This window comes from Xiphophorus couchianus, chromosome 7 (assembly GCF_001444195.1).
Source record: "Xiphophorus couchianus chromosome 7, X_couchianus-1.0, whole genome shotgun sequence".
Taxonomy (NCBI): Eukaryota; Metazoa; Chordata; class Actinopteri; order Cyprinodontiformes; family Poeciliidae; genus Xiphophorus; species Xiphophorus couchianus.
The window spans coordinates 12624513-12652429 of record NC_040234.1 but is presented as its reverse complement, the minus strand read 5'-3'; the positions used below and the strand labels follow the sequence as shown (position 1 = coordinate 12652429).

At 40.0% G+C, this 27917-nt stretch overlaps 2 protein-coding genes across 4 annotated transcripts; one reads left to right on the top strand and one right to left on the bottom strand.

Moving 5' to 3' along the window:
- Positions 1 to 23: 23 nt before the first annotated feature.
- On the top strand, positions 24 to 9837 carry gabpa (GA binding protein transcription factor subunit alpha). 2 transcript variants are annotated; one of them, XM_028022842.1, is made up of 10 exons: positions 24 to 1283; positions 4267 to 4359; positions 4442 to 4586; positions 4671 to 4755; positions 4844 to 5068; positions 5147 to 5341; positions 5447 to 5503; positions 6032 to 6154; positions 6386 to 6578; positions 8947 to 9837. In XM_028022842.1, exons 2-10 carry the CDS (start codon positions 4283 to 4285, stop codon positions 9164 to 9166), a joined length of 1320 nt encoding a protein of 439 aa, XP_027878643.1. In that variant the 5' UTR covers positions 24 to 1283; positions 4267 to 4282; the 3' UTR covers positions 9167 to 9837. The 2 variants fall into 2 exon arrangements, with proteins under 2 accessions (XP_027878643.1, XP_027878644.1); XM_028022843.1 differs by lacking the exon at positions 24 to 1283 and adding an exon at positions 1294 to 1646.
- Positions 9684 to 27581, bottom strand: LOC114147977 (amyloid-beta A4 protein-like). Of its 2 annotated transcripts, XM_028022835.1 has the most exons (18): positions 27350 to 27581; positions 23670 to 23837; positions 23415 to 23544; positions 23211 to 23323; positions 22285 to 22475; positions 21982 to 22211; positions 21655 to 21822; positions 19650 to 19783; positions 19493 to 19567; positions 18441 to 18599; positions 17601 to 17729; positions 17402 to 17501; positions 15678 to 15745; positions 15220 to 15358; positions 14572 to 14625; positions 13054 to 13145; positions 12352 to 12498; positions 9684 to 12247 (listed from the first exon to the last, which is right to left on the bottom strand). In XM_028022835.1, exons 1-18 carry the CDS (start codon positions 27407 to 27409, stop codon positions 12146 to 12148), a joined length of 2259 nt encoding a protein of 752 aa, XP_027878636.1. In that variant the 5' UTR covers positions 27410 to 27581; the 3' UTR covers positions 9684 to 12145. The 2 variants fall into 2 exon arrangements, with proteins under 2 accessions (XP_027878636.1, XP_027878637.1); XM_028022836.1 differs by lacking the exon at positions 21655 to 21822 and having other exon boundaries at positions 27350 to 27580.
- Between the last annotated feature and the right edge of the window lie 336 nt (positions 27582 to 27917).

The following is a 27917-nucleotide window of genomic DNA, read 5'->3' as shown; positions in this document are numbered from 1 at the left end:
TTTAAGAGTGAGTATTTACACAATTCACTGAAAAAAAGAGCCATATATTCATGCAGGAATCCATAAAGACATACTCTTCAGATATACACAGGTGGCGGCCTGACATTTACAGCTAAAAAGAAGTGAAACATCCAAATGTCTCTAGTTCAATATGCAACATAGTCAACAGAAACTGAACCTTGCTTGTTGGCTGTACTACCTTTTTTAGCAGACCAAGTGTTACATGGTGTATGTGAAGATACTCTATCATTGGAATGGACTTATAGGATCATACAAGTGCTCTGATGTTGCTTTTTAAATGTATTGTGCTTTGTTTACGTAGGTTTTCATGCTGCAATAGATGAAGCATAAATTATTCTTTCTCAAGCTTCCAAGATAGACAAGTGAAAGTCAGGCTTGCAAGATTGTCATGTTTTTTTCTTTCATGCTGCTATGAGAAACTCAATGTATGAATTTTTGAGTTCATCTTTAGTTCAAAGCTATTATAGACTTTTACAACACCAACTGATATGAGGTATTCCTCCTGTTTCTGGAAACTAATAGTAGCATGCATTTTAAAATGACAGATTCAATCATCATCTAATTAGTAGTATTGTCAGGGCAGTGGCGTCATCATGCTACTTTTCATAATGGACAGCTGGTCAGGTGATTTGAAGGGAAGATGGATGGAGCTAAATGCAAGCCTATCCTGTAAGAAAACTTGAAACTGGAAAGAGATCAACTTTCCAGATGAACAACTCCCTAGACATACAGCCAGAACAGTAATGGTGTTAAGATCAATGTTTAAGAATAGACAAGTCAAACCCCTCCTATCGTTGGATGTGCAAAGCTGATAGAGAGTAACGAAAACACATGCAGCTCCAACTGCAGAAATGGGAGGTTCTACTAAATAATTTACTCAGTGGGACTGAATCCATATACATGGCCTATTTCTTTTAGCTTTCAGAAACCCATCCTCTCTTTCCTCAAAACAATTGTGCAAAAATAAAATCCCAATACATAACATTAATTTGTGTGGTTGTTACATGACAACATTTGAATGGGCCAAAGAACACTCTTGTGAAACTCTTTATAATGCATAATTATTACACATAAGCTAAGCCAGAAAAAAGCACATGTCTCTCCTAACTACCTGTATTTTGTTTGCAAGTTTTGAGCTCAGTATTACCAGTTAGTCTCCGCCCCTCGTTTCTGTAGCTGTGTTGTCGGCCCAAAAACTTGAAGATACGACACGACCTGGTGAATTTTGGACTTCTGATTATTAAAAGTTAGAACTTTAAAAGGTACTGATATTCGCAAAAAGTTTATCTGTTCGGATGAGTTTTTTGTAACATGTTAGTGTAAGGATAGACGGTTCCGTTTAGTCGTGCCCCGACTCTTCCCGCTATTTTACAGCTGAATTAGCAAAGCTAACCCTGTTAGCTACTGAAAGTGTAGTGAGGGTAGTGGGAAGAGGCCGCCCACCTTCCAGGCAAGCACTATTCGGGTAATTAGCACGGCCCTACCGACGGTGGGTGAACTCAGACTACCACAGACAGCTGGTGTTGAGCTTTTGTCGTCCAGGGAACACAGAAAGCGCTGAAACGAAACGCTAGCTGTTAGCCGAAGGTGAAGCTGAGCCGCCGCTGACCCCCTACAAACAGACAGTAGGTACACATCCTGAGAGAATTACACGAACTGTAGTTCATACGTCTGCATTTCATGACGAGCCACTCTTAATTTAATAAAATCGGTAACATCACGATGGATTTTAGGCAATAGTTTTCCTGTAAAAAAAAAAAAAAAAAAAGCGGGCTGTGTTGTTGATCCGAGCGGCGGATCTCGGAAGTCTTGTAACGCCGTAAACCTTTAGCCAGGATTTCCGGCTCCTTTCCATTTGCCCTATGCTGTTTTGTTTCCGTTTATTCTATTTCCGTTTTAAAAGTTTTCTACATCCAGAGTTATAGTGTCGTTTAACGTGGCCGCGCTGAAGTTGTAACCCTCCCTGCGTTTTTAATTTATTTCAAACGTAGTTTAGCGCTGGAGGCAGCGGAGGATGGACGCTTGTGTAATGGACTGCCTCGCCCCGCGCTGCTGTTTTGTAGCTAACTTGTCCAACACGGGCCTGCTCCATTGTTGCCACACGTGTAGCCTGCTATCTGAAATAGACTTTTGTACATTCATATTGCACTTAATTGGGACTAATAGTTATGTTTAGAGAGTGTTTTGTTGTTCGAGGCCTAACAGTTGGCTCTGAACCCCACAGCCTCGACCTCGCCTTGGCTGACTGTGGCCAGGAGTGAAGTGTCCCAGGCGGCCAATGAGAAGGCGATACTCGGAGGCCCTTCTAGCAAGGAAAAAATTTAGCTGCTCATACAATTATGCTGTTTACGTGAGAAAAGTTGAGGTTTGAGAGGTCGTGCTCTGTTTAAGCTGTCAGCTTATATATATATAGTTCAACTAATGGTGCAAAACTTGTTTTAATCTTCCAACCCTTCAGATTTTATTAATTGAATTTAAATTGTATTCTACTCAATATCTGCTTTTGCAGTAAGTTTGATTTCTCTATTCATGCGTTTTGAGATAAAGTACAAATAAAATAAAAGCAAGCAAATTAAAAATCTCAGTACGATGTTGAATACCTTGAGTTTCATGTATAAATTTTGAAGAAGCTTTAATTCGCAAAAGGATATTCACTGTTTTAGAAACCTCTTAACTGAAAAATGATTTTTTTCAAAGCCAGGAATGTGTAGTTACCACAGATAAATGCATTTCTATAGGAGTATTCACACAGGATGAAGGTAGAGTCGAAGATTGGTCGTTATTGCAGTGACAAGAACAGTACAATTATCTTTTTCCACATGTCTACATATCATTGCATAAATTCTAAATCAATACTACATTTTTTACAAAAAGCATCTAATTAGTTTATTAGTAAACTGGTAAAGCTTACCTACAAAGTAAACTTCAATACTTTATAATAAAGTAATAAATCTATACATTTTGCTGTTCGTTATAGATTAGCATAGATTAGGTATAAGTCAATGAGTGTTTCACAGCTTGATAGCTAGGGTTTCTACAGGGCTAGCAAAATTTATTTAGGAAGTCTTGAATTTAATCATAGTTGTTTTTTGTCTTAAAAGTCTCAAATGAGCCCAGATTTCCCATTCAAGATCTTTAATTATATTTAATTGTAGACCATAAAAAATACATTTGTACATTCTGTCCTCATTTTGTTAACTTTTTTGTTTTGAAAAATATAGCAGCATTAATTTGTTCCACATGCTGTAATTGTGGCTAAGGAATTTGGCCGTCATTACTCTGACAAAACTTCAAAGTTCTTGATGCAGGGCAATAAACATTCTTGTTGGAAGGACATTAGGCTTTCTAATAAAACCCTGAATAAATTACTTATCCTAGATTTGGCCTAAAGTTGTTTCTACAGACAAATCAAATGAAAGCATTCTTGTTTATTATTAACAACTTGGCCCTTTATCATAAAGTATTGCATATTTTGGCTTGATTATAGCAGTCTGCCTGAATCCAAATGTCATTATAAAAGTTAATGCACACACAGTTTGAAGGCACTGAAGCTTCATCAATGATTAAGTTCTGGAGTCACATGCAATAGTGGAAAAACAAGCATCAGTGGATAAAGTTATATTTGCATTTTTAAAAATAACTTTTTCTTTTCAGCCAGCTTACCTCTTATGCAGAGCAATATGTGGAGGAGGGGCAGCACCTTATGTAGCATTAAACCAGAGAAAAGTCCCTGGTACTTTTCTCTCACCTGTTTTTCAAATGACTTGAATCCACAAAAGCTGCATGATGAAAGTTTTTGGTGTTTTTTTTAAAACCTTGTTATACCTTCATACAATTAAATCCTTCAAGTGTCATAGATGTCCTACTCAGAACTGGGTGCAATAACAACTAAAAGTATCACCCTCATGTAATAAATTGCCAGTACCATGATAGAGGGAGAGCTATTATGGGAACCACAAGGGGGCACCATAGTTCAACATAAAGAATTGTTTCAAATGTGAAACTAAATGATGTAGCTAAAAAATTGAATGCTAAAAATTACTTATTTTTGTTCCCTAAAATGGGGCTTGTAATAGTACTGTATATCTTGTATACATCAGTTGATTTTAAAATAAATTCTCTTGTAAAAATCAACTTTCTGATAGTTGTTTTTATTTGATCTTTTTCAGTTTTGATTTTATCATTTTTGTGTTAAACCTTTAAGTGAAATGAATCTGAGTAAAACTTATTCTCTCTGTCTTCAAGGGATCTGTAACTCAAGATGTCTAAAAGCGAGACAGAAGAGTTGATAGAGATCGAGATCGATGAACGGGAGAAACAGGCATGCCTAGAGGAAGGGTAAGCTAAAAGATCACTTAAACACTTAAAACTTGTGCAGAGGAGCCTACATGTTTTCATTCTCATTGTCTCGCATTTGTAGCATTGAGGAACAGACCATCACAGCTTCTGATTTGATTCAACAAGATATTGACATCAATGAGCCCATTGGCAATCTGAAGAAGCTTTTGGAGCCTCGCGTCCAATTCTGTCTGGATGGATTTGACATCTGCTTACAAGACATTCAGGTAAGATCGATGTGGGATTAGGTCATCTCATATTTTGAAGCAAATATTTTGTACTTATTTGTTTGTTTTTTTTGTTTTTTCCAGCTTCACCCGGATCACAGCCTCTTCGATCAGGGGGTAAAGACGGACGGCACAGTGCAGCTCAGCCTGCAGATCGTTGCCAAACCAGGTACCAGTTCAGTCAGAAGTGTTGAACATGATTGTCCTAAAACCCAAATTTCACTAAAACATAATGTGTGGCGTTTGTCTTTGCCCAGGGGAGGAGAAGCTGAACATCCTGGAAATAGTGAAGCCGGTAGAAACAGTAGAAGTTGTGATTGACCCGGATGCGGCTGGAGAAGATGGGGCGTTGGTGGAGGAGGGACAGCTCATCGCAGTAGAGCGGTCCTCCCTGTCCGATGAGACATCGGAGCAGGTGACACGCTGGGCTGCAGCGTTGGAAGGTTACCGCAAGGAGCAGGTTCGGCTTGGAATACCGTATGGTGAGAAACGCCTTCACTAAAACCTTTAATCTCACGAGCCACGGCTGTAAGGATTCTAACCTCCCTCCTCTTCCTCAGATCCTTTGCTCTGGACAGCTGACCAGGTGATCCACTGGGCTGTGTGGGTCATGAAGGAATTCAACATCGATGAGATGGAGATCGGCAGCATCCACATCCCCGGCCGAGAGCTCTGCAGCTTCAACCAAGAGGAGTTCCTTCAGAAAGTGCCAAACGGAGAGATACTGTGGAGCCACCTGGAGCTGCTGCGCAAATGTACGTCACAACAAGCTTCTGTTTGCTCTAAAAACTGGAAGGGTTGTCTGTTGTTTGCTAAATATTTGCCTCGATAAAGAGAGTAATTCTTTATATTTATCTCAGACGTGTTGGCCAGTCAGGACCAGTCAGGCGGGGACGCCACTGTCACTATAGATCAACGTAAGTGTTACAAGTGATCCAGTTACACTTACCCGAATTTGGTTTAATGTGTGGGACTTACGTTATCCTAGCACAGAAAAAAAGTGGCTCATAAATACAGTACAGACCAAATGTTTGGACACACCTTTTAATTCAACGAGTTTCTTTTATTTTCATGACTATTGACATTGTAGATTCACACTGAAGGCATCAAAATTATGAATAACACATGTGGAAATATGCACTAAACAAAAAAGTGTAAAACAACTGAAAATACCCCTTATATTCTAGTTTCTTCAAAGTAGCAACCTTTTGCTGTGATTACTGCTTTGCACACACTCTGCATTTTCTTGATGGGCTTCAAGAGGTCGTCACCTGAAATGGTTTTCACTTCATAGGTGAGTCCTGTCAGGTTAATAAGTGGGATTTCTTGCCTTATAAATAGTCAAGAAAATAAAGAAAACCCATTGAATTAGAAAGTGTGTCCAAACTTTTGGTCTGTACTGTATATTAGCTGCAATGTGCCTGATCACTTGTTTGTCTTTGTAGCTGTTCAGATAATTCCAGCTCAAGTGAGCACGCCCACTGCTATAAAAGTACTGAAACATAACCGGGGCCCCAGAGCGCCCAGAATTTCAGGAGAGGAGCGCAGTTCCCCCGGCAACCGCACAGGTAACGTCTCACACAAATTTCAACATGCATATAGTTTCCCATTGAGGAATCATATCAATAAACTTATACATTTCTATATTACTGAGCTACATTCTACAGATAATACCATTAATTGGGTATATTTTTGGCCCTCATATAGAAATGATTGTTGCTGAATTTGATTGCTGCTAATTTCAAAGACTAATATTATTATTTCCTCTGTGATGGCCGCCCTGTCTCCATGGTTTCCAGGTAACAACGGTCAAATCCAGCTGTGGCAGTTCCTGCTGGAGCTTCTGACGGACAAAGACGCAAGAGACTGCATTTCCTGGGTCGGAGAGGAGGGAGAGTTCAAGCTGAACCAGCCGGAGCTTGTGGCGCAGAAATGGGGCCAGCGCAAAAACAAGCCGACGATGAACTACGAGAAGCTCAGCAGAGCCCTGAGGTTTGATTCTCCTCATTTATTTCATGTTTTTCTTTTTACCTTGAAGTTTTGGGACTTCCAGGAATTGATCTTTAACCTTGGTGTCAAATTGATGCAGAAATACATGGCTTACTTACGTAGTAATATTTGGGCTGAGAAACATTCCCGATTGATAGTGCTAAATTTATTGATCTCAAATTTGGAACTCCCAAAATTCCTAAATTCCAGATTTTTCTTTGATTTCATTAAGTTACCTCTTAAATTTGTAAATTAATTCATTGCTTCTTTCTTTGATTTTGTAAAAAAATTCTTAAGAAATGAATAGGCTGAATTATTTAGCTCCACATGTAGCATTTATAGCAGTATTAAAACCCCTTGACATTTTATTAAGTTACACCCAGACACTTCGGTGAGTTGTATGTGTGTTTTATGTGATAATAGTGCCTAATTGTGAATTTATTCATAAAATAAAGTTAAACTAAAGGTTAGGCATGCTAGTTTGATCTTTGGGCCCCTTTAGTCTGACACTCCTCAATAAAGTCTTGTGCAACCAGATGCCTTCAGACATCAACTAATAGCTACATTAAGTCCACTCATGCTCACATGTGACTTCAGTATAAATCTACCTGTTCTGTGAAAGTCTCAGAGGTTCAGTAGAGGAAGTTAGTGAAGACCAAGAAGACGGGTCTTCACGGGTCAGGGATGACGTTGTGGGGAGGTTTAAATGAAGGCAAATACCAAGCTTTGAATGGTTCAATCCCTTATGCAGGAATGAAAAGGGTTTCCACAACTGTACCCTGAAGGTCTGGTAAAGACAGGATAAATCATAGGAGCATCCGAGAGGCCTGCGGTGACTCAGGCGGGAGAGTCTACTGACGGAACAGATAGTAATGATGCACTCCACAAATCTGAGCTTCATGTAAGAAAGTCAAGGGTTTTGCCTCAAATCATACAGGGGACACAAAAAATAAAGAAGGTGCTCTTCTTATATGTGATTAAAACGTTTTGTCTTGCATGAAAAGGTTATGTGTAGAGCAGGGGTCTGCAACATGCAGATCCACCCCCCACTGCGGCCCAAAAATGCTAAAGAACTTAGCTTTATTTTAAATATAAAGGTAATCAAAAATGTAGCAGTTTTTCCTCAAATAAGTTCTTTTCCAATAATTAAACCTCAGGGTTGTAAAGGTTGCTGACTCACGTTGAGGAAAGTTTGCCGATTCCCCTTAAAGCACCTCTTGAACAAAGCACCAAGTGGAAAGCATGATGCATTATGCTCAAAAGCATATTGCATCAGGAAGCATTTTCTCCACCAAGGCCAGGCACGCTTAGATTAATGCATATTTCTTCTGTTTACTCTTCTGCGGATGTGACAAAGCCTCGTAAAGTAGATGAAGATGGAGTCAGTAAATCTATTGGACAAGTTGGACTTGTTTAACCAGTTTACATTTTTCCTATGAGTAAAAGTGAATCTTATGGGAAGGGAGTGCTTGTGATCAAAGTATCAGCTGAAACTCTCACGACGTTTGTTGAGTAAACGCCTTGGCACAGTTTACTGATTTCAGATAATAGGTAAGGTTTTTACTTAAGCGAAGCAGCTGCTGAAAAGAAACTAGCTTTTTAAAAGAAACCCACAGTGCTTGTTTTCTTTATATTGGAGTGGAAACTTTTTCACTTCAGTTGGCAGGAGTGTCTTTACTGTTTACATAGGGTGAAGGTGATATTACTCCAGTGAACAAAGTTATACGCAGTGCCTTAAAGCTGCAGTATGTAGCTTTTATAAAAAGTTTTTTACATATTTTTTTAAAACTGTCACTATGTTGTGACAGTATAAATAAAGCTCCTCCACTTCCTATCACTACTTTTTCAATCTGCAGAAATGCACAATTCACAGTCAAAAACAACCAATCAGAGCCAGAAGGTTTTAGCGCTCTCAATCACCCATGTGTACGAGCTGCTAAATGTGCTAGTGGCGGAGAAACAAATTGCCATTCTGGAAAACCGCTTAGTCGTCGTCATCGGTGTCCATGCTAACTAGCATTAGCATTAATAGCAGCTGTCAGGAACTAGCTGTGGCGTAGCAGTGAGCAAGGACAGTATGAGCGGTGTGTACAGGAGGGTGATTAACAGCGCTAAGACCCTCCTTCTGGCTCTGATAGGTTGCTTCTGGCCACGCAGTGTATTTCTGCAGGTAGCACTGGGAGAAAGCTGAGGAGCTCGTTTTTGTTTTTTTCCCCCCACAGATTATTTGTCTTATACTGTCATTATAAGAAATATGTAAAACATATTTTATTTTAAATAAAAGTTATATACTGCAGCTTTAAAAATGGAGTGGAGATGCACACTGTGTTTTTTTTTTTACTAATTATCAACTTTGCCTGTTGCGGTTCAGGTACTACTACGACGGGGACATGATCAGCAAAGTGCAGGGCAAGCGCTTCGTCTACAAGTTTGTGTGCGACTTGAGGACTCTGATTGGCTATAGCGCCGCCGAGCTCAACAACCTGGTGACAGAGTGCGAGCAGAAGAAACTGGCTCGCATTCAGATGCACGGCCTCGGACAGCCCATCACCACAGTCACGCTGGCCACCACACTAGACAAGGACAGCTGAAGGAGGCTGCGGTACTGGCTGGAAATCATGCGTCCCTTTATACACAAAGCTGATCCCCGATCAGTGTGGATTAAAAACTTTGTTGTATATACAGTTAAATTCAGCTTAGACTGAAGCAGGTGATGTTTTTTTTTAGCTTTTTACTAACTCTACCCAACAGAGGCGAGCTCAGGATGAGGAAAGAATGTGTTTATAATTACAGATTGTCGTGTGCATGGCTGAATGAGTGACTGAAACTGCTATTAGAGGCTTGGTGTTGTGCGCTCTTTGTCTGTAATCCACTGTATATACAAATATGTCATGTTTTTTGATAGCCAAGAAGGCAAGTGTATTTTCATAAGACTCATTTTGTATTTTATTTAGTGCGTTTCCATGAAGTGCTGGACCATTTTTTGTCCACTAGGTGGGGATAAAGTGAAAAACATTTTCTATCAACTTTGTGTGAACTGTAAATCTTTTCCAGATAAGCCCACCCCCACTTATGCCCCACAAAAGAAAAATAAAACAGCCAGTCATATGTACATTCAAAATTTATTTATGGAATGGGGGAGTGTAGAAAGCTTTTCTGACTTTAAGCAAATGTTTCAAACCACACACAAAAGTAAGGTCACTAAAACAACGAAGGGGGGGGAAAGCATTTAATTAAACATTCACCTGATTTAAGAGCTTCAGTTGGTGTCTGTACATTTGCAGAGGTGATATGTGTTGTATTTTCATAATAATGCAATATATGCATGTCACATTCATGGTAACTATTATAATAACTTAAGGGGAGTTGAACACGTCTTTCGCTTTGAGGAGCATTACAACAGATATGCAAGGAAAGAAACGTTACAGCACTGTACATGTATACACAGCGGATGTAGAAAAATAGAAAGGGTTGATTTGGTGAAGGAATGTTTGTGGTGTAAATACAGAACCGTCTGGAGAACATCTAAGCACTTTCCAGTAAGTACTGCCCTAAGTAATGTCTGATTAACAACTCCTGCTCTGTACAATATTGCTGCCAGATCTGAAACAAAAAGGATTGATGTGAGGAGTTGGGGGATTTTTAGACGAGGACAAAAGAGCAGACAACTGGAAACCATCACTTCAGTGGCTCAACAACCCTAGATGCTCCGTCGGCCAAGTATTTACAATCAAGATATTAGTTAAATCAGGAATGATATGCTTTACTAAAAACAGCTTTCCAAAGCTTAACATAAAAGGGGTAGCTCAGGATCCAGGAGCGAGGTTCTGTTCGAGGTTAGAAGCAGATAATATCTTACTTGCAGTACATTACTGTTTGTGTCTTCATTTAGTATCAATCCAGGTGATTTGATCCTCGAGGCTTAAAGCAACTCCAAAACCTTAAAAAACATCAATAGCATAAGAAAAATAGTGCAAAATGTTGATTTTTAAACTGCCTCACTTTTCTGACCAGAAAAGCTTTTACACGTTCCATTCTCAGTACGTGTTTCACACAGGAAGGTCATTGGTGACGCACCGCCTCCAATATCCACCTCTGAGGTAAATAATCCATCCTTTTGTAGAAATACCCACCGACTGCAAATATGACTGTGGCTCAAAGTATAAAATAATAATAGTCAAATACATGATTCTCTCACAGCAGGTTTAAAAGCATAGAAACACATTTTACTGTTGAGTTGAATTGAATTTTTACCCTCCTAATATTAGAGATGCAGAGCTGCAAGAGGTCCTGCAACACATAAGCAGCTCAATGTTTCTCCTTGCTGCTGTGCCTGAACCTCTGTTCATATTAGTCAATTTAAAGAGTAAAACTTGATATTTTCCTGCTTTTTATTCAGATTTCTTCTGTGACCTTTGCTGTGCGTGTAACAATGCTGATCCTCAAGTTGTTCGCATGATTCACACGAAGCATGATGGGTTAGAGCGAGGCGAACACTAAATTATCTACAGCAGGTAAGATACTAACTGCTTGCGATCTTGCCACAGAACCTCGTTGTAAAATTCTGGACTACCCCTTCTATCTTCGTTCTAAAACAAAAGAAGACATCACAAAGTGCGGCGACAGTCGGCATCAAAATTAACGCTTTCCATATTTGGTGATAATAGTCAGGCTTCGGAAATGACGAGTGCATAGAAACGCAAAGAGTAACACGATCTTCTTCCTTTCAGATTCACTAGACTTCATATTTTACACGAGGAGAGAGCATTTAGCCCATGCAGCTAACGCAACAGTGAAGCATGGAGATGAGCGGATTTCAATTAAAGCAAGTCTGTGCGACGACAAAGCAGAGCATATTCTCAATACTTTTTTTTTTTTTTCTCCTTCATATCACGAGATCACAAAGTTGACACTGGAAATATACAATCCTGCTAAAATATCTAAAGGGAGGTCCGCTCTCAGGACGTCCACATTCTTCGATAATGCCATGCACTACATTTACTTACAGCTAATCTCTGGCTTATTATATTACACATGAAAAAACAAAACATTAAATATCATCAGCTTTTAATATATTTTGATTGAGGATATATTTTTTCTTTGTTTTCTGCTTTTTATGCAAAACCGACCTGAAACACTTCAGTCGTGCGGCGAGGAGCTCTAAGAGCCCCGACCTGTTATCTGAGGGCAGATGATGATGTCATATAAACACAAAGGTATTTCCTGTACAAACACCACGAGGAGTTGTGATTGGCTGAAACGTGCAGGTAAGCCGGGGTACCTTTGTCTGCTTGAGGGGGGGAAACGTTTTAGCTCTGTACAATCAAGCAAGAAAAAAAAAAAGATTAAAAAGATATTCGTTCCATGCCAGCATCCTTTGGCCCAAACCCCTGACTGAGACATGCAAAAGGTTGATCTTTTCTGTTTGAAACGTTAAAAACCAGCTTTGACAGCCGCCCTCGTGGTCCCTGCAGGGGCTGAGGGCAAGGGATCAGAATGGAAGAGAGCGCGACGGTGACCGTGTGGAGCCGGGCGGGGCACACCTGAAGGAAACGTCAGCCAGCGGTCCTTCAGTTCTGCATCTGCTCGAAGAATTTGTAGGTCGGGTTCTCGTAGCCGTTCTGCTGCATCTTGGCCAGATGACGCTCCTCGGGAGTCACTGCTGCGTCCACCTTCCACAACAACAACAACAACAAAAAAAAACACAGAAAAAAAAGGGAGTTTATGAAGGAGGAACTTTATAAAATATCACATCATGTAGGTTTTAGCCTTTTACCTCGATTACACCATGATGGATGGAGGTGTATTGCTTCTTTCTCAGCATCACCAAAGTAATGACAATGACTGTCGCTATGACAACCCCTCCAACCATAAGCCCGATGATGGCGCCCTTGTTGGACCCCAAATCCTCAGCAAAAAACACCTACAGATGAGATGCGTCAGTCAGGACTAATTATCAGTACAATATAAGGGACTGAATGCTACAAACATACAAAATGTAGCATTTAAACAGCTTCCTTGTACTGTATATGCTAAAGTGACATTTAAAAAGTCTTTACGGTATGGATGCATTGTTGCAATCTTTGCTATCATAGGATATATAGAAACGTTTGCCAAAAAATAAAGATTTTTTAAGTTACATTAGAGTTTCTACCCCTTAATTCATTTATTGGGTTTAATTTTTCCGTTTTTCCAGTATATGTACTTTGGAAAGTGCATATACTTTCCAAAGTTGGAAAGTACATATATTTTCCAAAGTATATGTACAAAAGCTTCACTGAATTTATGATGGATGGATCTGGCAGAGCACAAAAGAGAGAAAAAAGTCTGGAAGTCTGAATGTGTGGATTTTAGTTTTTGTTTTGTTTTTTAATTTTAATCCAGACCAGGAAGAGACTCAATCTGGGTTCCAGACTGCGTAGGAATCCTATTCTAAACTACTCTGGGAGGTGGGAATGACCTGCTTGGCAATCCCTACCAATTTTTGATGGTAAACCTCATATCGAGCGCTCTGCCTCTCTTCGGTGTCCATCCGCACCTCTGGCATCTCTTCTGGCTTCAAGGCAGAAACTGAAATCAGACATATCAATCTTATTTGAAAACAGAAAGTTTCACTAAAAGTGCTTTGTTACGTACCTGCTTACAGATAAACCCCACCAAAGCAACAACATAATGATTGATAAGGATGGTTTTATAGCTTGAAAGGGGGGGGGAAATATCCTTTCAAGCCCAGAAGTTACATTTTTTCTAGCCTCAATAGATATGAATACAGTAAGGCCACATAACCAGGTACCTTTCTGAACACCAGGTACTTTCCTGAACAAACAACGTGATGAACTTGATTGGCTGAAATGTGCACATAAATATGGGTCCTTGTTCCGACCGGTCTGAGTGGAAACTATCTCCAAACAAATTAAACAGGATCAGAAAAATTTGCCTCCAAGCCAGTTATTTCTTTTGTTTTCATAATGTCTAGTAAAAACACAGTGAGAAACAAAAACAGAAAATAAAATCCAATCTCATCAGCTTTTATTTGGGAAACTACAGATAATAGATATGCTAAATATAGCATGCTTCTTTATGCTTGCACATTGTAGCCAGCAGCATTTTACAACAACAACAACAACAAAAAAAACATTTTAGTCATGCAACGTGTTGCATGATGAAGGCAGGTTGTGAAATTAGGGTGTGGAGTTTAGTAAACCGTAAAGGTTTACTGCACTGTAAACTATTGCACCTGCAGATACAGTTTATATATATACTGTATACAGATTTTCTTCAGTTTTGGGAAAATATGACATTGCGATTCATGTTGGTACCAGAATAAAAACAGAAAGAGTCCAAATAAGAATTACACGTATCTGTGCAAAGTAAAACAGCAGGTCATCAAAACGTTGTTGAGATATTTTAGTTAACGACAGGTGAACAAATCCCTAAAATAATGATTGGTAAAATATTTACATGTTTTGAACTTTTTTTTAAAATTATTTTTACATAAGCTACTTTTAGCATCATATATACAGTACAGACCAAAAGTTTGGACACACCTATCAAATTCAATGGGTTTTCTTTATTTTCTTGACTATTTATAAGGCAAGAAATCCCACTTATTAACCTGACAGGGCAGGTTGACCTATGAAGTGAAAACCATTTCAAGTGACCACCTCTTGAAGCTCATCAAGAAAATGCAGAGTGTGTGCAAAGCAGTAATCACAGCAAAAGGTTGCTACTTTGAAGAAACTAGAATATAAGGGGTATTTTCAGTTGTTTTACACTTTTTTGTTTAGTGCATATTTCCACATGTGTTACTCATAGTTTTGATGCCTTCAGTGTGAATCTACAATGTCAATAGTCATGAAAATAAAAGAAACTCATTGAATTAAAAGGTGTGTCCAAACGTTTGGTCTGTACTGTATATATATATTTATATATATATATATATATATATATATATATAAAAGGAATTTAAAAGGGTGTTGCAAACATAGATACGTACCAGGTCGTGTCGGGAGTCCTCTGTCTGGATTGGGACGAGCATCGACAGGCTCAACTGCAGAGAGAAACAGAAAAACAATGTTGAATAGGACTAAACTGAACTTCCGATAGCTGTTGTGGGTTCACTACTGTCTGTGGCTTTATGCAAGCTGCACCCTCAAGGAATCATGTGGTTTGTAACAATTACAACCCGTTTTCATGTATGCGACTTGCAACACTAAATTACAGGCGCGTCGTGTGAGACGTTGCACTAATGAATCTGGGTTTTCCATAATAAACAAAAGGTCTTACAAAGACGCTGAAAGCAAAAGAGAGTCGACAGTTGTTTGTGTGGGAGAGAGCTGCAGAGACGACAAGTGATGACGCCTAAAGTTCAACTAACTGAGACATTATACTAACACGCGAGCAGACCATGTAATGACCATGTACTAATGAAATGTGCTGGTAATATAAAGCTGCTTTTCAAAGATACTGAATTTAATGTAGTCCAACTGGGACAAGTGCTTACTGTAAAAGATTGGCTTCAGGGACATAAAAATCCTGTTAAGTACATTTAATCTAATGTTGTTGTTTTTTTTAATATTGTTATTAAAGAAGTTCACCGTTCACAAGTTTTACTTCAACTAGACCCCTTTACGTTAAGCATTACCATGGTTCTCAGTGTTTGGCTGGTTGAAGCTCTCCGGGTGAATGAAGCCCAGTCCGTCCAGGCCGGGTTCCATCGGAGCAGAGCTGTAGGCCTGATCTGGCATCAGCGCGTCGTTGCCATAGCTCACCCTGCCGTCCACCTGCAAACGCAGAGGGACATTAATCAGGATGCGTAAGAGTGAAAGGCTTTCCAAATCTGACAAGTTGTCCCCAAAAGACTGAGTCACAAGAATGATTGATGGCCTTAAGAGCCAAAATCACACAAAAACACTGAATAAATTCTCCTAAATCTGTGATTCCACAGTCTGATAGAATTGTTTGGGGCTCAGCTTATATTTTTGCGCACCCACCACGTCAGCATTTAAGTTTCTTTGTGCTTCGTGACTTTGTCCCAACTGTCATATTGTTTGGCTTTAACGCTATTTATACATGCAGGAGGCATATGTGAGTGGGACTCACCCGCCCGTCGCTCTGCAGGGAAGAGACTTGCTGAGACAGCTCAGACTGGACTCTCTGCACTATAATCGCTGGAAGGGAAAGAAACAGAGTGAGCATGGAAGGCAGAGACGGTGGGAGGGGGTAAGTGAGTAAAAGTAGCTAGTTCATTTAGCATGATGGTGCCATGCTAACAGAACCGAACTTATAGTTGCCTTACAGCAGGTGATAGGATGTAAAATGACCTAAATTAAGATTCTTTCATCCTGACCATTTGTCAATGTAACATTAATATTTAAAAAGATATAATGTCTTATTGTTGCTGTAGGGTTAGGATGACCTCTTCGCTCTCCAAAGAAAACGTCTCATAATTTAGTAATAGCAATGAGAATCATTGGATTCATTCTCTGTCCTTACCAAATCTCCCACACGCATCACATATTGCGCGCCTGATTCATCCACCGCCTGAAACTTTCACAAACCTCCTCGCAAAGTGACTAATCCATCCATGTGGAGCGCAGTGTTGTCTCAATGTCTCTTTGCGGCAAGTTAACCACATACTGTGGCACAATTTTAACACAGTTGAACTCTAAATTGTATGACTGTCAGTTCACTATTATTATATTGGACTCCCGTTGATTAAGCACAGGGAACCAGCATAATCCTGTGTCAGTGAGAGCAGAATTAGTTGTTTTCTGGTTGCACAGCGAAAAGATAATGTTACGTAAGTTGGCGCCTAATCCCTTCCGAATCAGATAAACTGCCTCGCTCAAGTATTTATATTCCTTAAGGTTTATTTTTACATCTTATTACAACCACAATGTAACTAAAGCCACAGAGTCAACACTTGATACTCATCTGTAGCTGCTAGTCATTTGAGGTTTACTTCGACAGGCTTTACTCATCTAGAGGCTGATTTCTTCCTCCCAAATTAGCTCAAACTTGGTGAGATTAGATGGAGAAACTCTGAGTATTGGCCCAGATTTTGAATTGGTTTTGAGGCTTTGACTAGGCCATTTGAACACTAGAATGCATTGATCTTATCCATTCCATTGTAGTGGGATGGGTAAGATCCATTGCTGACTGTCTGTTTACAGGTTATTGTCCAGCTGGAAACTGAACCTGACCAGCTTCAATTTCCCTGTAGAAGAAATCTTCTCCACAACATAATGCTGCCGCCATTGTGTTTCATGGTTCAGTATTTTGAACAGGGGCAAAAAAAATGTTAATGTTGGCCTCTTCTGACCAGAGTAGCCTTCGGTTTGTGGTGTCTCCTTCAAACAGAGGTCCTTGGGCTTTGTTTCAACAAGAAGGAAAGTCATTTCATAAAAGCCTGATTTGTGGCCTGTGTGACTGACATTTGTCTAGTTGAGCTGTGGATGTCTACAGCATGTCATGTCTTGGTGCTTTGACAGTGATGTCATAATCTTAACGTTTTCTGTTTATGGACTGTGAGATATTTATCTGTAAAAACCTTTAAATAGCAGATATCTAATTCACAGCTACTTCCTACTTTGCATTTCTATCACCTAAAATCTTTTTTTTCTTTTTTTTCGTTTACTTGGGATTAGCATCATGTCAAACCAAAACAAGAGTATTTAAGGATTAGGCTTGTGTGTCATTTTGGATCACAGCTAATTACTGCAAACAGTCAGCAACAAAAAAAAGTGTTCTCCAAATAAATCTCTTTAAGTGCAGAGGATTTGTGTGACAAAGTGAGTCCAAACGCCATCAATAGGAACACTTACCAACTTGTTTTTGGATCTCACTAGCCACACTGGGCACCTTGTAGAGCAGACCTAGAGACTGATTCATCCTCTCATCAATCACACGGAGGTGAGTCAGAACCTAAAGGTCAAGAGGTGAAAAGAGAGGTCAGAGTCAAAACTCCAAACCATGTTTTCCACTGGAAAAAAGCAAGCGGTAGTGGTGTATAGGTTTCAGCACCTGAGGGCGGATCTGAGCAGCCTTCTTTGGGTCGACGGTGCGGACGTGTTCGTAGTGTTTCAGTGTGTGCTGCCTGTCCTTCTGTTCTGCACGGACGTACTTCTTCAGCAGGCTCAGCACCTGTCGGGACTGTCGGTGACACCAGTTAATAAACATGTACATGTTTCATGCCAGTTTTTGTTTATTAGGGTACAAACGGAAACGCTACACTCTGATGAAGTGTCTTTTAAAAAGCATTCACATTTCCTGAGACTTTTACACATATTATCACATTACAACCACAAACCTCAGTTCATTTAATTGGGATTTTATGAAATAAACCAAAGAACTAATAACAATACATAATTGGGTATACAGTCTTAGATGCAACAAATGGAAACCTAAACAGGTTCAGCAGACACATTCCCTGTCTCTGCTGAAAAGAAATATTCCCACAGCATAATGCTGCCACCACCGTGTGGAATGGTGTTTCTGAGCGATAACCTTTACTTTCAGTCACACAAAATGATTTGCTTGTAAATTATAATATTTTATTTTTGGCCTCATCTAACCTGAGGATCTTCTTCCATATGCTTCCCATCCTAAAACCAATTGCTTTCATGGGATTTCAATTAAAAGTACACAAATGCAAGCCACACTTTTGAGATATTCACTTTCCTTTCACTACTGCGATGATGCACGACATTTGTTTTTTTCCATCAAATAAATTCCTAAAAAAACATGCGGAAGTTTGTGGTTGTGAGATGAGACGATGCAGAGAGATTAAAGACGCGTGATTACTTTTGCAGGCAGGTGTAATTAAACTGGTTTTGCAGGTGTGGTGTGACCGTGCAGAAGTACCCGTGGAGGATTAGCCTGAAGGGCGCTGAGATAATTTTCCAGAGAAAGGCGCCTGCGGCTGTTGAGCAGGGCCTCCACCCGAGCCATGTGCGTCTCCACCAGCTGCTGCCGCTCCTCTGCAGCCTCCTGCTCCAGGGCTTCCACCTTCTCCTGAAAGTGCTGCATGCATGACACATTTCAAAACCCAGTCAGTTGGTGTCAGGGTTTCTGCAGGTTTCACCAACTCAAATTTAAGACCCTTTAATATTTTTTTAAGACCATTATGAATTGAATTTAAGACCCATACCTCCAAAGAAATGAACAGATTTTGTCCAGCCAACTGCCGATAAATTTTCACTTACCCATGATAGATGCAAAAAAGCTAGGTAGCTAGTAAGGGTATATTCGCAGATAGTAAGTGGTAGCTTAAATCGCATTGAGTCACAGGAAGTAAGGGTGCATCAATAAATCGGCCAAGGTTTCCTTAATTTTGGGAGATCGGTGATCAGCCGATACTTATATCTGAAACCGATCTTATCCATCAATCTAATCTACCTCCACAAAGGTCTAACATGTTTTGTTCTATCGAGAGAAAGGTTTGACTGACTATTGACAACTCAGTGGCTTTCTTTCTATATTTAGCAACATTTCACACAAAAAAATCAATATTGGCCAAAATCGGAATCTGCAAGTCAGGGTTTTTAAAGATCAGTAATCGGCCAGAAAACTGCAAACGGTACACCGATTCTGCCTGACAAAAAAGTCCCTAAACACATAAAAAAAATACATCCAATATACGACATTAAATAGTCATCTTAAAACAAAATTTAAGACCTGGGAATAAGTTAGAAAAAGCCAACTTACTTTTTTTTTATATGAGTTGAAAACATTTTAAGGCTGTAATTTTGGATACTTGAATTTAAGACTTTTACAGGATGCATGGACAGCCTGGTGTGACGCCAGAAGAATGTACATTTTTAACTGGGGATAAATCCCCTTTAAAGTTTGGATGAGAATCACACTTTGTGTGCAACTTTGCTTTCATTTCACTGAAACAAACACTTGAGTCCCACCTGAATTACAGCTTTCTTATCCGAACGAGGAAGATTCTTCACTTGTCTCTCTGCCTCCTCCCACTCCCTCATCACCTGAGAGTCAAACAACTTACAATTACATTTCTTGGCACCGGAATTATCCTCGCGTTGTTGTTTCAGATGGGAAGTCACGCACCTGAGACATTTTTTCACGGTGTTTGGCTTCCAGGCTTTCTTTGGCTTTTCGGAAATCCGTGTGCTCATTGTCATCCCCTGGCGATTCAAGGTACTGATCCACTGCATCCGGAGGACTGGGCGCTATGGTGGGCACTGAATGGGGGGGGAAATGAGAGGAGGAATGAATCCAGAGTGGACTGTATACGGTATACAAAAGATGGTGTGGGAAGTTAGGGGAAATTTGTCTTCACTGATAAGCAGTTAGTCACATAAAAGCAGTTATGTACACATCTTGAAGTGTTTTTACAATCTAGAAATTGACACAAAGGCTATGAAAAGTCATGAAGTCTGAAATCTTTAAAAACAGAAATTATCTTTGGGTATCTGCAGACAAGCTGCAACACGCTGACTCAAGATCAGGGCAAACTGCACCAACAGCTCACAACTTCTTTCAGCTATGAGCCCTCAGCTGACACAAACAGAGAGAGAGAGAGTGACAATCGTAAACTCTGCAGAACAAAACATGCAGTCACACGAGTCGAAACGCATGCAGGCGCAACCCAGACTTCTTTGTCTTCATGCTGGAAGAAGAGTTAGTAATTTAGGTCAGCAATAATTACATGACATGGATTTAAATATAAATTGTGACGGTCAAAAGGGCTTTATCCTTGATTGACTCACTGCTTCCTTTTCACGCAACATCTTAGCTCTGTTCTCCGACTTTAGAGTTCAAACGTCACCAACCCAATGGTTGACTGTGTTTTATTGAAAAAATGGTTATAAATTAATACAGTTGGTAAAAGATGATATTATTCTATCAAAAAAAAAACAACAACAATTTAACAGCTGCAATCATCGGTTGTTTATTCTTCATCTCATAGCATTCCAAGCAAATTTTATTTTTTACTTAATTAAAAAAAATGTTTTGTCAATTTTTTTTCTTCATTTAATATTGTTTTTAATTCAGCCAGATAATTATTTGGGGCCTAAAAGAATGTTCCTTCCCTAAAACTAATAAAGTGACGTACAGAGGAAGGTCTGGTAGATTTCCTGCCTGAAGCTGCATGAGGTCAGGTAGTTCCTGCTGATAATAACGTCTTTCTGCTTTGCTGAAAGACGCCCACGGCTAAATCATAAACCCAGGCTCCCAAATAAAACCCGAAAGCAGTCAAACGGCTCTTTTTGTCTCAATTACCGTACTTGTGTTACAGGGTTGGTTTCGACATCTGTTACAAAACTCAGCTGAAGACACCCACTGTTGGTCTGCTGTCTTGTCATTTTGTGCGACACACCCCCAGGAGCTGAGCAGCAGTGCTCGACACAGGGGGATTTTCTTTAAGTCGCAGCCTGTTTTGTTTTTTGTGTACCTGCCTTGTAAACCTGTATCATAGGCTGTGCACGTTATTTTGCTTATTTAATCAATATGGGTTTTCCCAAAGAATCAAAAGGATTGTCCACCCTTTTCAAATACATTCACAATGAAAAAGGAATGTCTTCGCCCTAAAAAATCATAATTGGGACAAATGAAGGAAAAGTAAGGAAATTATCTTTTCTATTTTTTAATTTGAACTGTACAATATTGTTAAAGGAGTGGATCAATCAGAAAAACGCAAATTATAAGATGAGCAAACATTGACTGTGTTTTTTTTTTTTTTTTTTTTTTTTTACAAATTTTGACAAATATGGGAATATTAAGAACGTCTCATTTAACTGGATGAGAATCACGTGTCGGCACCTGTAAAATCTCAAAATTTCAGTTGAACTACAAGATTAAGATTAATCCCCTTAGATTAGTTGGCATAAAAGAAAAAGAAGGCAGAAAGGCGTGATGGATGATGGCATTTCATGCTCAACACAAGACAAGACTATACACAGTCAGAGCTCTGAGTGGTTAGGAGGCATCAGAGCGACTGTAGAGTTTGCGAATAAGAGGAAATAAACGGTCAGCAGCGTTAGCCTGAGGACAGGGATCAGGCCGGTGAGGTGGACACTTCGTGGTCCATCTCCAGTCAGGAAGGACTTACACGAGCTGCTACACACAGTCAGGCAGTACTCCTCCGAATTAAAGTTATTCCTGTTGCCCCCACAGCCCCCGAAAAGGAAGGGAGCACAGCGGCCCTGTTTGGGGACGAAGTACCAACGTTCCAGCATGGCGTGACAGGGGCCTGAATCAGCGCGGGCCCAGCACACCGCTGAGGTTATGTACACACACACACACGTACACACACACACACACGCAGGCACATTGGAACAAATGTCAAAGCAGGAATGGAGCTTCTGAATGTGATGGAAAACGTCCAAATGAAATAAAGTGGATCAACACGAAGGAGGCGCCCAGCCTCACGTCTTACCTCGCACAACTTCCTCAACAGATTCAGTAGTGGTCGTGGTGGTGGTCGTCATGGCGACGCTGGCGCTGCGCTCGTCGCTATCCTGCTCATCGATGACGTCGTCGTCGTCGTCTTCCTCGTCATCTTCATCGCCGTCTCCGTCCTCGTCCCTTTCGAAGGCTTCTTCTTCCTCATCGTCATCCTCATCGTCCTCTGCAGCAGCCGGTTGCGTGTCCACCGGGCGCGTCATGCTGCCGACAGAGGTCAGTGTTTGTATGGGCAGACGGAGGCATATGTGTGCAGGTGAGCGGCGATATGATGTACCTGTTGTCAGAATATTCGTTCTCAGCTGCGCCCCACCAGACGTCAGATTCCTCCTCGTTTTGTTCCGCGCTGTCCGACTTGCGCTCTTCCTCCGCCGGGCAGCACACAAACTCCACACCTCGGAAACGATCGATGCCGCACGGCAACAGCATCCCGTAGTCATGGAGATTCATTGAGCGGTCTCCACAAGACTGAATAAAAGAAGTCTTTGATTAGTGAACTGCATACAAACGGTCTCCAAAAGCCACACCACATAACCTTGAATTAAGGTTTCTGCAGCTTTACCGACTCAAATTTAAGACTTTCTAAGACTTTTAAAATACCTTTATGAATGGAATTTAAGACCTGTATCGCCAAAGAAATCTATTACTTTGTCCAGCTAGCTGGGTAAATTTGTACTCACCCATGATAGAGGCAAAAAAGCTAACTAGGGAGCTAACGAAGACAGCAGCAAGTCACATAAGGCAATGAAGGTGCCTGACAGAAATGTCCCATGAGAAAAATACATAGAATAAATGAGATTAAATAGTCCTTTCAAGACAAATTTTAAGACCTGTGATTAACATATTTAGGGCCAACTTACATTCTTCTAATGAATTTAAGACATTTTAAGGCCTTAATTTTATATACATGAATTGAAGACTTTTTAAGGATGTGCGGACACCTTGTGGAATCATCCTAAAAGCTAGTTGTTGTGACATTTAAGCCTGCATAAGGTTATAATTCCAACGTTGCTTAAATAACTCGGTAAGTGACATACAATAGAATGTAAAATTATTTTAAAAAGATAAGGGGCACACATATCAGCAAGACAGTGGCAGAGTAAATGTGAAACTGATAAAAGTACAGGCTGGATGAAAAAAGCAAAACAAGACAAGTGAAGATAAACTGTGTGAAGCCAGGCAGCGCCTGCTATCCATCCTCACCTCCTTGGCTACAGTGTGCCAGTGCAGGTGACTCTCACACTTGTTCATCTGCTCCTGGTGCAGGAACTTGCACTTGTCGGGAACCAGCAGGGCGTCGCTGACAAACTCCCCGACTGCAACACAGTCATGAGGTTACTGTTGGACACTCATCTCTTCAAACGTTATCCCTCAGCTACCCACAGCTGCAGCATCCCAGCTGCTTACCCAGGCAGCGGTACGGCACCACGATGTGTGTGTGACTCCGGCACTGCTTGCGACCCTTCTTGCACCAGTTTGGAATGCTGATGGGTTGGTTGGCCTCGACAACATTTGTGATCTGTAGATCTGGGTACACCTGATAAAGGAAAACAAGTTTTCAGAATTTTATGTGGCATTATCTGCATTTTTATTCTTTAGGTGGGGTCTCTGTTCATCCCTGTCTGTTCCCAGTCTATCTGCAGTAACATTCTGTCTCAGTACCTCTTGGCAGTACTGCAGGATGCCCTCCTTGGTGCCAATGCAGCTCTTGGTACCAGATGGGTCAGACTCCCATTTCCCAGTCTGTACGTTGATGTGCATGTTCAACTTCCCACAGAACATGGCCACCTGAGGCTCAGTTAGCAAACCCACAGAGTCGTCCATGGGCACCTGAATGAGAAAGACGGCAGCAGTGAAAAACCCTGGAAGAACCTGTTAAAGCTAAATTTAACCTTCTGTCAGTTTACCACTGAGAATTAATAAGTATTAACACTTTGAGCTGCAATAAGCTGGTTGCTAAGTGCTCACACCATTCAACCTTTTGATTCAATTTCATAATTTGGCATTCCTGCGGACACACCTGCCATTATATACGGAGAATTGAATTAACCGCAAATAATCCGAGCAGGATTTTCTTGAGATTTGTTTATTTGTATTCTATAACTAAAGCCAGAATTTACAGAGAGTTGACAAAGAATAAAAACTGTTGGAATGGCCTAACCAGAATGTAACAGAAGATTTATCAGAGAATGAAGAATGATAGATAGTCCGATCAATTTGGAGATCTTTTGCAAGTTAGAGTGGGCAAATATTACCAAGTAAAGAAAAGGACTGGATGCTTAAACTGAATCAAAAGGTGCGTCAAGAAAGCCTTAGTGTAATTATTTACAAAGTTTTAAACTAGATTATTGCACATTTTCTATTTTTTCATAAGCTTACATTTTTACAGACTTGGTTTTTTTTTTCAGCTGAATTGTACAGGATAAATATTTAGCAGTAGGAATGTAAGAAAGAAGTGTCTCAGCCAAGAAAAATGAAGCCCTTTGTTCTTTGGAACCTGGCCACCACAGAGATAAAAATCATAACAAAAACAAGGCAAGATGGTATTTTTTGTTATAGCTATCTTAGAACCTTCAACAACAGAGAGAGTGAAAGTAGACAATAACAAAGCAGCACTGCTCCACGAGGCTTTAGCAGACAGCAGTGAACAAAAAGGACAATCAGCACAACAATGAGTAAATAAACTAATCTATCCATTTACAGACCACCAGATGTGTGCAATGGTTGTGTTCCTTATGAGAGTTACTTTCCAGACTTTACAAAGCTGCCAATGTTTTGCCAGATTGGTGCCAAAAAAACAAAATTTCCTTGCCTTATTTGCACAAATGTAACTTGTTAGGCTGGCTTTTTGCATACAGCCAAACAACAAAGTGTGGCGGTTAGGGAGCGGCAACAACAGCCTTTGAAAGTTGAAGAAGTCATGTTTACTGACTGCTTTCACTGTGTTTGTGGTTGTTTTCCACTGGGTGCCTTTCTAAAAATATCAAGAATAATAAGCCAATCATTAAAATGAAGTGGTCCAATTGAATTACAAAAATCAAAGCATATTCCTGAGCCTAGCTACCAAAGAACATTTATAAATGTTGTATAATGGTAACGATTCAGGAAGCTTGGGACCAACAGGTACCGAGGCATGAATTTCTCACATTGCAGAAATCATGTAGCATTTTTTTTTAAATAAAAAGTTATTATTGCTTTTCTTTAATAAAACTGAAAAGCAAAAATTACTTCTAATTACTCCTGGTTATAAGGATTAAATGCAATATTAATTAATTTATTTTTTCTTGGGAAGCTGACATGCTTAGGCACAATGCTAACTGACACTCGTGGCTGGTTGATTAGCCGGGCTACCTGCTCTGGTAGCGTGTACAGCGTTGGCTAATTAACAGACATGCTGCTAACTGTAGCTTTAAGACGGTGCTACCTGGGCGGCCTTTGGTTGGCCTTTTCTTCACCCACAGTGCTATTTTGGCTTGCAATAAATACACAAATGCGTGACAAAATAGTGTTAATATCTTTTTGCTTTAGGTTAATCTGAAACATAGTGTTATATCCAGGTACTAGAAATAAATTTAAGTTTAATATTTTCATCTTAAGATTTCTGAAGCTGTTTTTATCTGATGGTTTGGCAATGAAACAACTTAATTTTAGTTTTTTAATCACTTTAAAAAACTATCATACTTCCCTACTAAAATTATTTTGACTGCATTAAACAATAATCATCGCAAACTAATCTGTCAAACTGGCATAGAGACACTGAGTGCATGGTGCTCACATGCAATTAGCAGTCCAGTTAATATAGTCTTAGCAATTCTTTGCAATGCTGATATTTCATACTGTAATGCTGCAATAACAATAAATCCGTAATATAATGTGTAGCTTCACTATGAAGACACTTTGTTTAAAATGTTCTGTCCTTCTGATCAGTTATTTTTGTGAATAAAAATTATGGCTTCAATTAGGTTTGATAAAGCTTTTGTTTTTCTCTATAGCTTCACATCTACTAAACTGTTGGATTAACATAGTAATAAGTATGCAGATGTTGGACTTAAGTGGAGAGATCATTAATAAATATTTTAACAAACACAATAAATAATTTCACGTTTTAAAGAACGCTTTTGCTCTTTAGAGTAGGTAGGCTAGATCTTGTACATGTTAAGAATAAACTTGCTATATAACCTCAGATGTTTGCAGTGTATATATAACTTGGTACATTAAAAGGTGAACTCCTTGCTGAATATCAAAAGAAAGAACCATAAAATGGTGAATTTTAGAATAAAAAAAATAGTATTGTGCTTTAATTAAGGGCAGGCATTTTATATTGAGTAACATTGATGTTTGGTGGGAATAAAATAAAAGAAAATCTTAAACTTCACTCCAGATTAGTGAGAGTTTGAGACCATAAATGTGTATTACTGAAAAATTACATCAGCAATGCCATGTTAACTTCTAGTAATGTGCGGTACAGGCAGGCAGGCCTGAGCAGAGCAGCATCTCTGGTCCAGCAGCAGCAGCAGCAGCAGCAGCACAGGAGCTACAGGCGCCATCTTGCTGAGTGAAACTAATCGGTCTGCATATTTTTTTTTCCATTCTCCTCAGCAGTTTACCACTAGCCCGCAGCTATCTCACGATAGCTTAGGTAAAACCCTCCATGCTGTTTATAGTAACAGCTGGATATTTCCAAATAAAAGTGAAATGTTCGTCGTGTCGTGTAACCTTCAAAAGAGCAAACTGACGTAGAAATCTTTGTTTTTTCTCTTAGCAGGAGCCCAAGCTGTTATTAAAGTTTATGGAATAAAGCTAGCAGACGTTAGCTGACTTGACCCTGCATTTGAATCTGTTCGGGAAAAAAATAACATTCATTAAGGAGTATTTATGAGCGGATTCCAAAAAAATATTTCGAACCAGGTTAAAAACATCCAACATGGCAACAAAGACCTGGCTGTCAATCACTGACATCTAACGGCGGGCCTGGTCACTGATGTGACTGTTTATCCTACGCAGTAAATCTCCAACAGGCCCGTTATCTAGATGAGCTCCTGGAAAAAAGATGTGAATGTTTAGAATAAATCATTTTATAAGCTTAAATATAAGCGGACACCGTTTATTTGTATTGTTACATCTGTCAGATAAGTAAGACAGCCTGTATTATTTTTTTTTTTATACAGGCTGCCGTAGAGCTACGGTTTAGCCGTTACGTCTACATTATAGCCGTTATATCAATGCGCCACATCGGTTTACCACCGTTTCTATCGACAGGCCCGCCGCAGCCCATCGGAGCCTGGGAACAGCTCGCCAACACCCCGCCACAGGCTGCGGTTTCTCCGCTATGTATTGCTCACCTCAGATGAAAGCGTCAAGGTCGCCACCAGTAAGAGCAGAAACGCCGTGTGCTCCCCCATACCGGCCTCCTGGTATGTAGCACCACCGTCGTGATCACGGATTGTATAGCTTGGATTAAAAGAGAAACGTTTAAAGAGATTTAAACGTGTCAGCCGAGGCTCTCCGATCCCGGTGATCCTTCCCTGTTTCTCCCGGAGGTGGCGGTGGTGTAAAGCTGGAGCTTGTGTTGGGATTGGAGCAGGGACGGGAGTGGGAGGGCTGCATTACATGGTGTGTGTGTGTGTGTGTGTGTGTGTGTGATGCCAAGTATCTGAGCAATAACCTTTAATCTGCAGAAAATCTTACAGTGAAAACATCATTGTTTAATTTTGGAAGGAGTTTTATGTAGATTTGAAACGACTGATGGAGACAACCCTCAGAGAAGCCAGTCAGTGGATAACCGATCGGTGTATTTTTGCACAATGAAAGGTTTAGAGTTTGAACGAGCAGTTTAATATGGAGCCCCAAGCGTAGTGTGTAGAAAATAAATGAAGTTAAGTGCACTACAGACGTATTACTTTTGTATAA

Coding starts and splice junctions, on each gene's coding strand:
- gabpa (XM_028022842.1), top strand. CDS start 4,283: ATGTCTAAAAGCGAGACAGAAGAGTTGATAGAGATCGAGATCGATGAA. Junction 4,756..4,843: donor GCAGATCGTTGCCAAACCAG/GTACCAGTTCAG, acceptor GTCTTTGCCCAG/GGGAGGAGAAGCTGAACATC. Junction 6,579..8,946: donor AAGCTCAGCAGAGCCCTGAG/GTTTGATTCTCC, acceptor GTTGCGGTTCAG/GTACTACTACGACGGGGACA.
- LOC114147977 (XM_028022835.1), bottom strand. CDS start 27,409: ATGGGGGAGCACACGGCGTTTCTGCTCTTACTGGTGGCGACCTTGACG. Junction 23,324..23,414: donor GGTGCCGTACCGCTGCCTGG/GTAAGCAGCTGG, acceptor ACTGTGTTGCAG/TCGGGGAGTTTGTCAGCGAC. Junction 18,600..19,492: donor ATAAGAAAGCTGTAATTCAG/GTGGGACTCAAG, acceptor TCATGCATGCAG/CACTTTCAGGAGAAGGTGGA.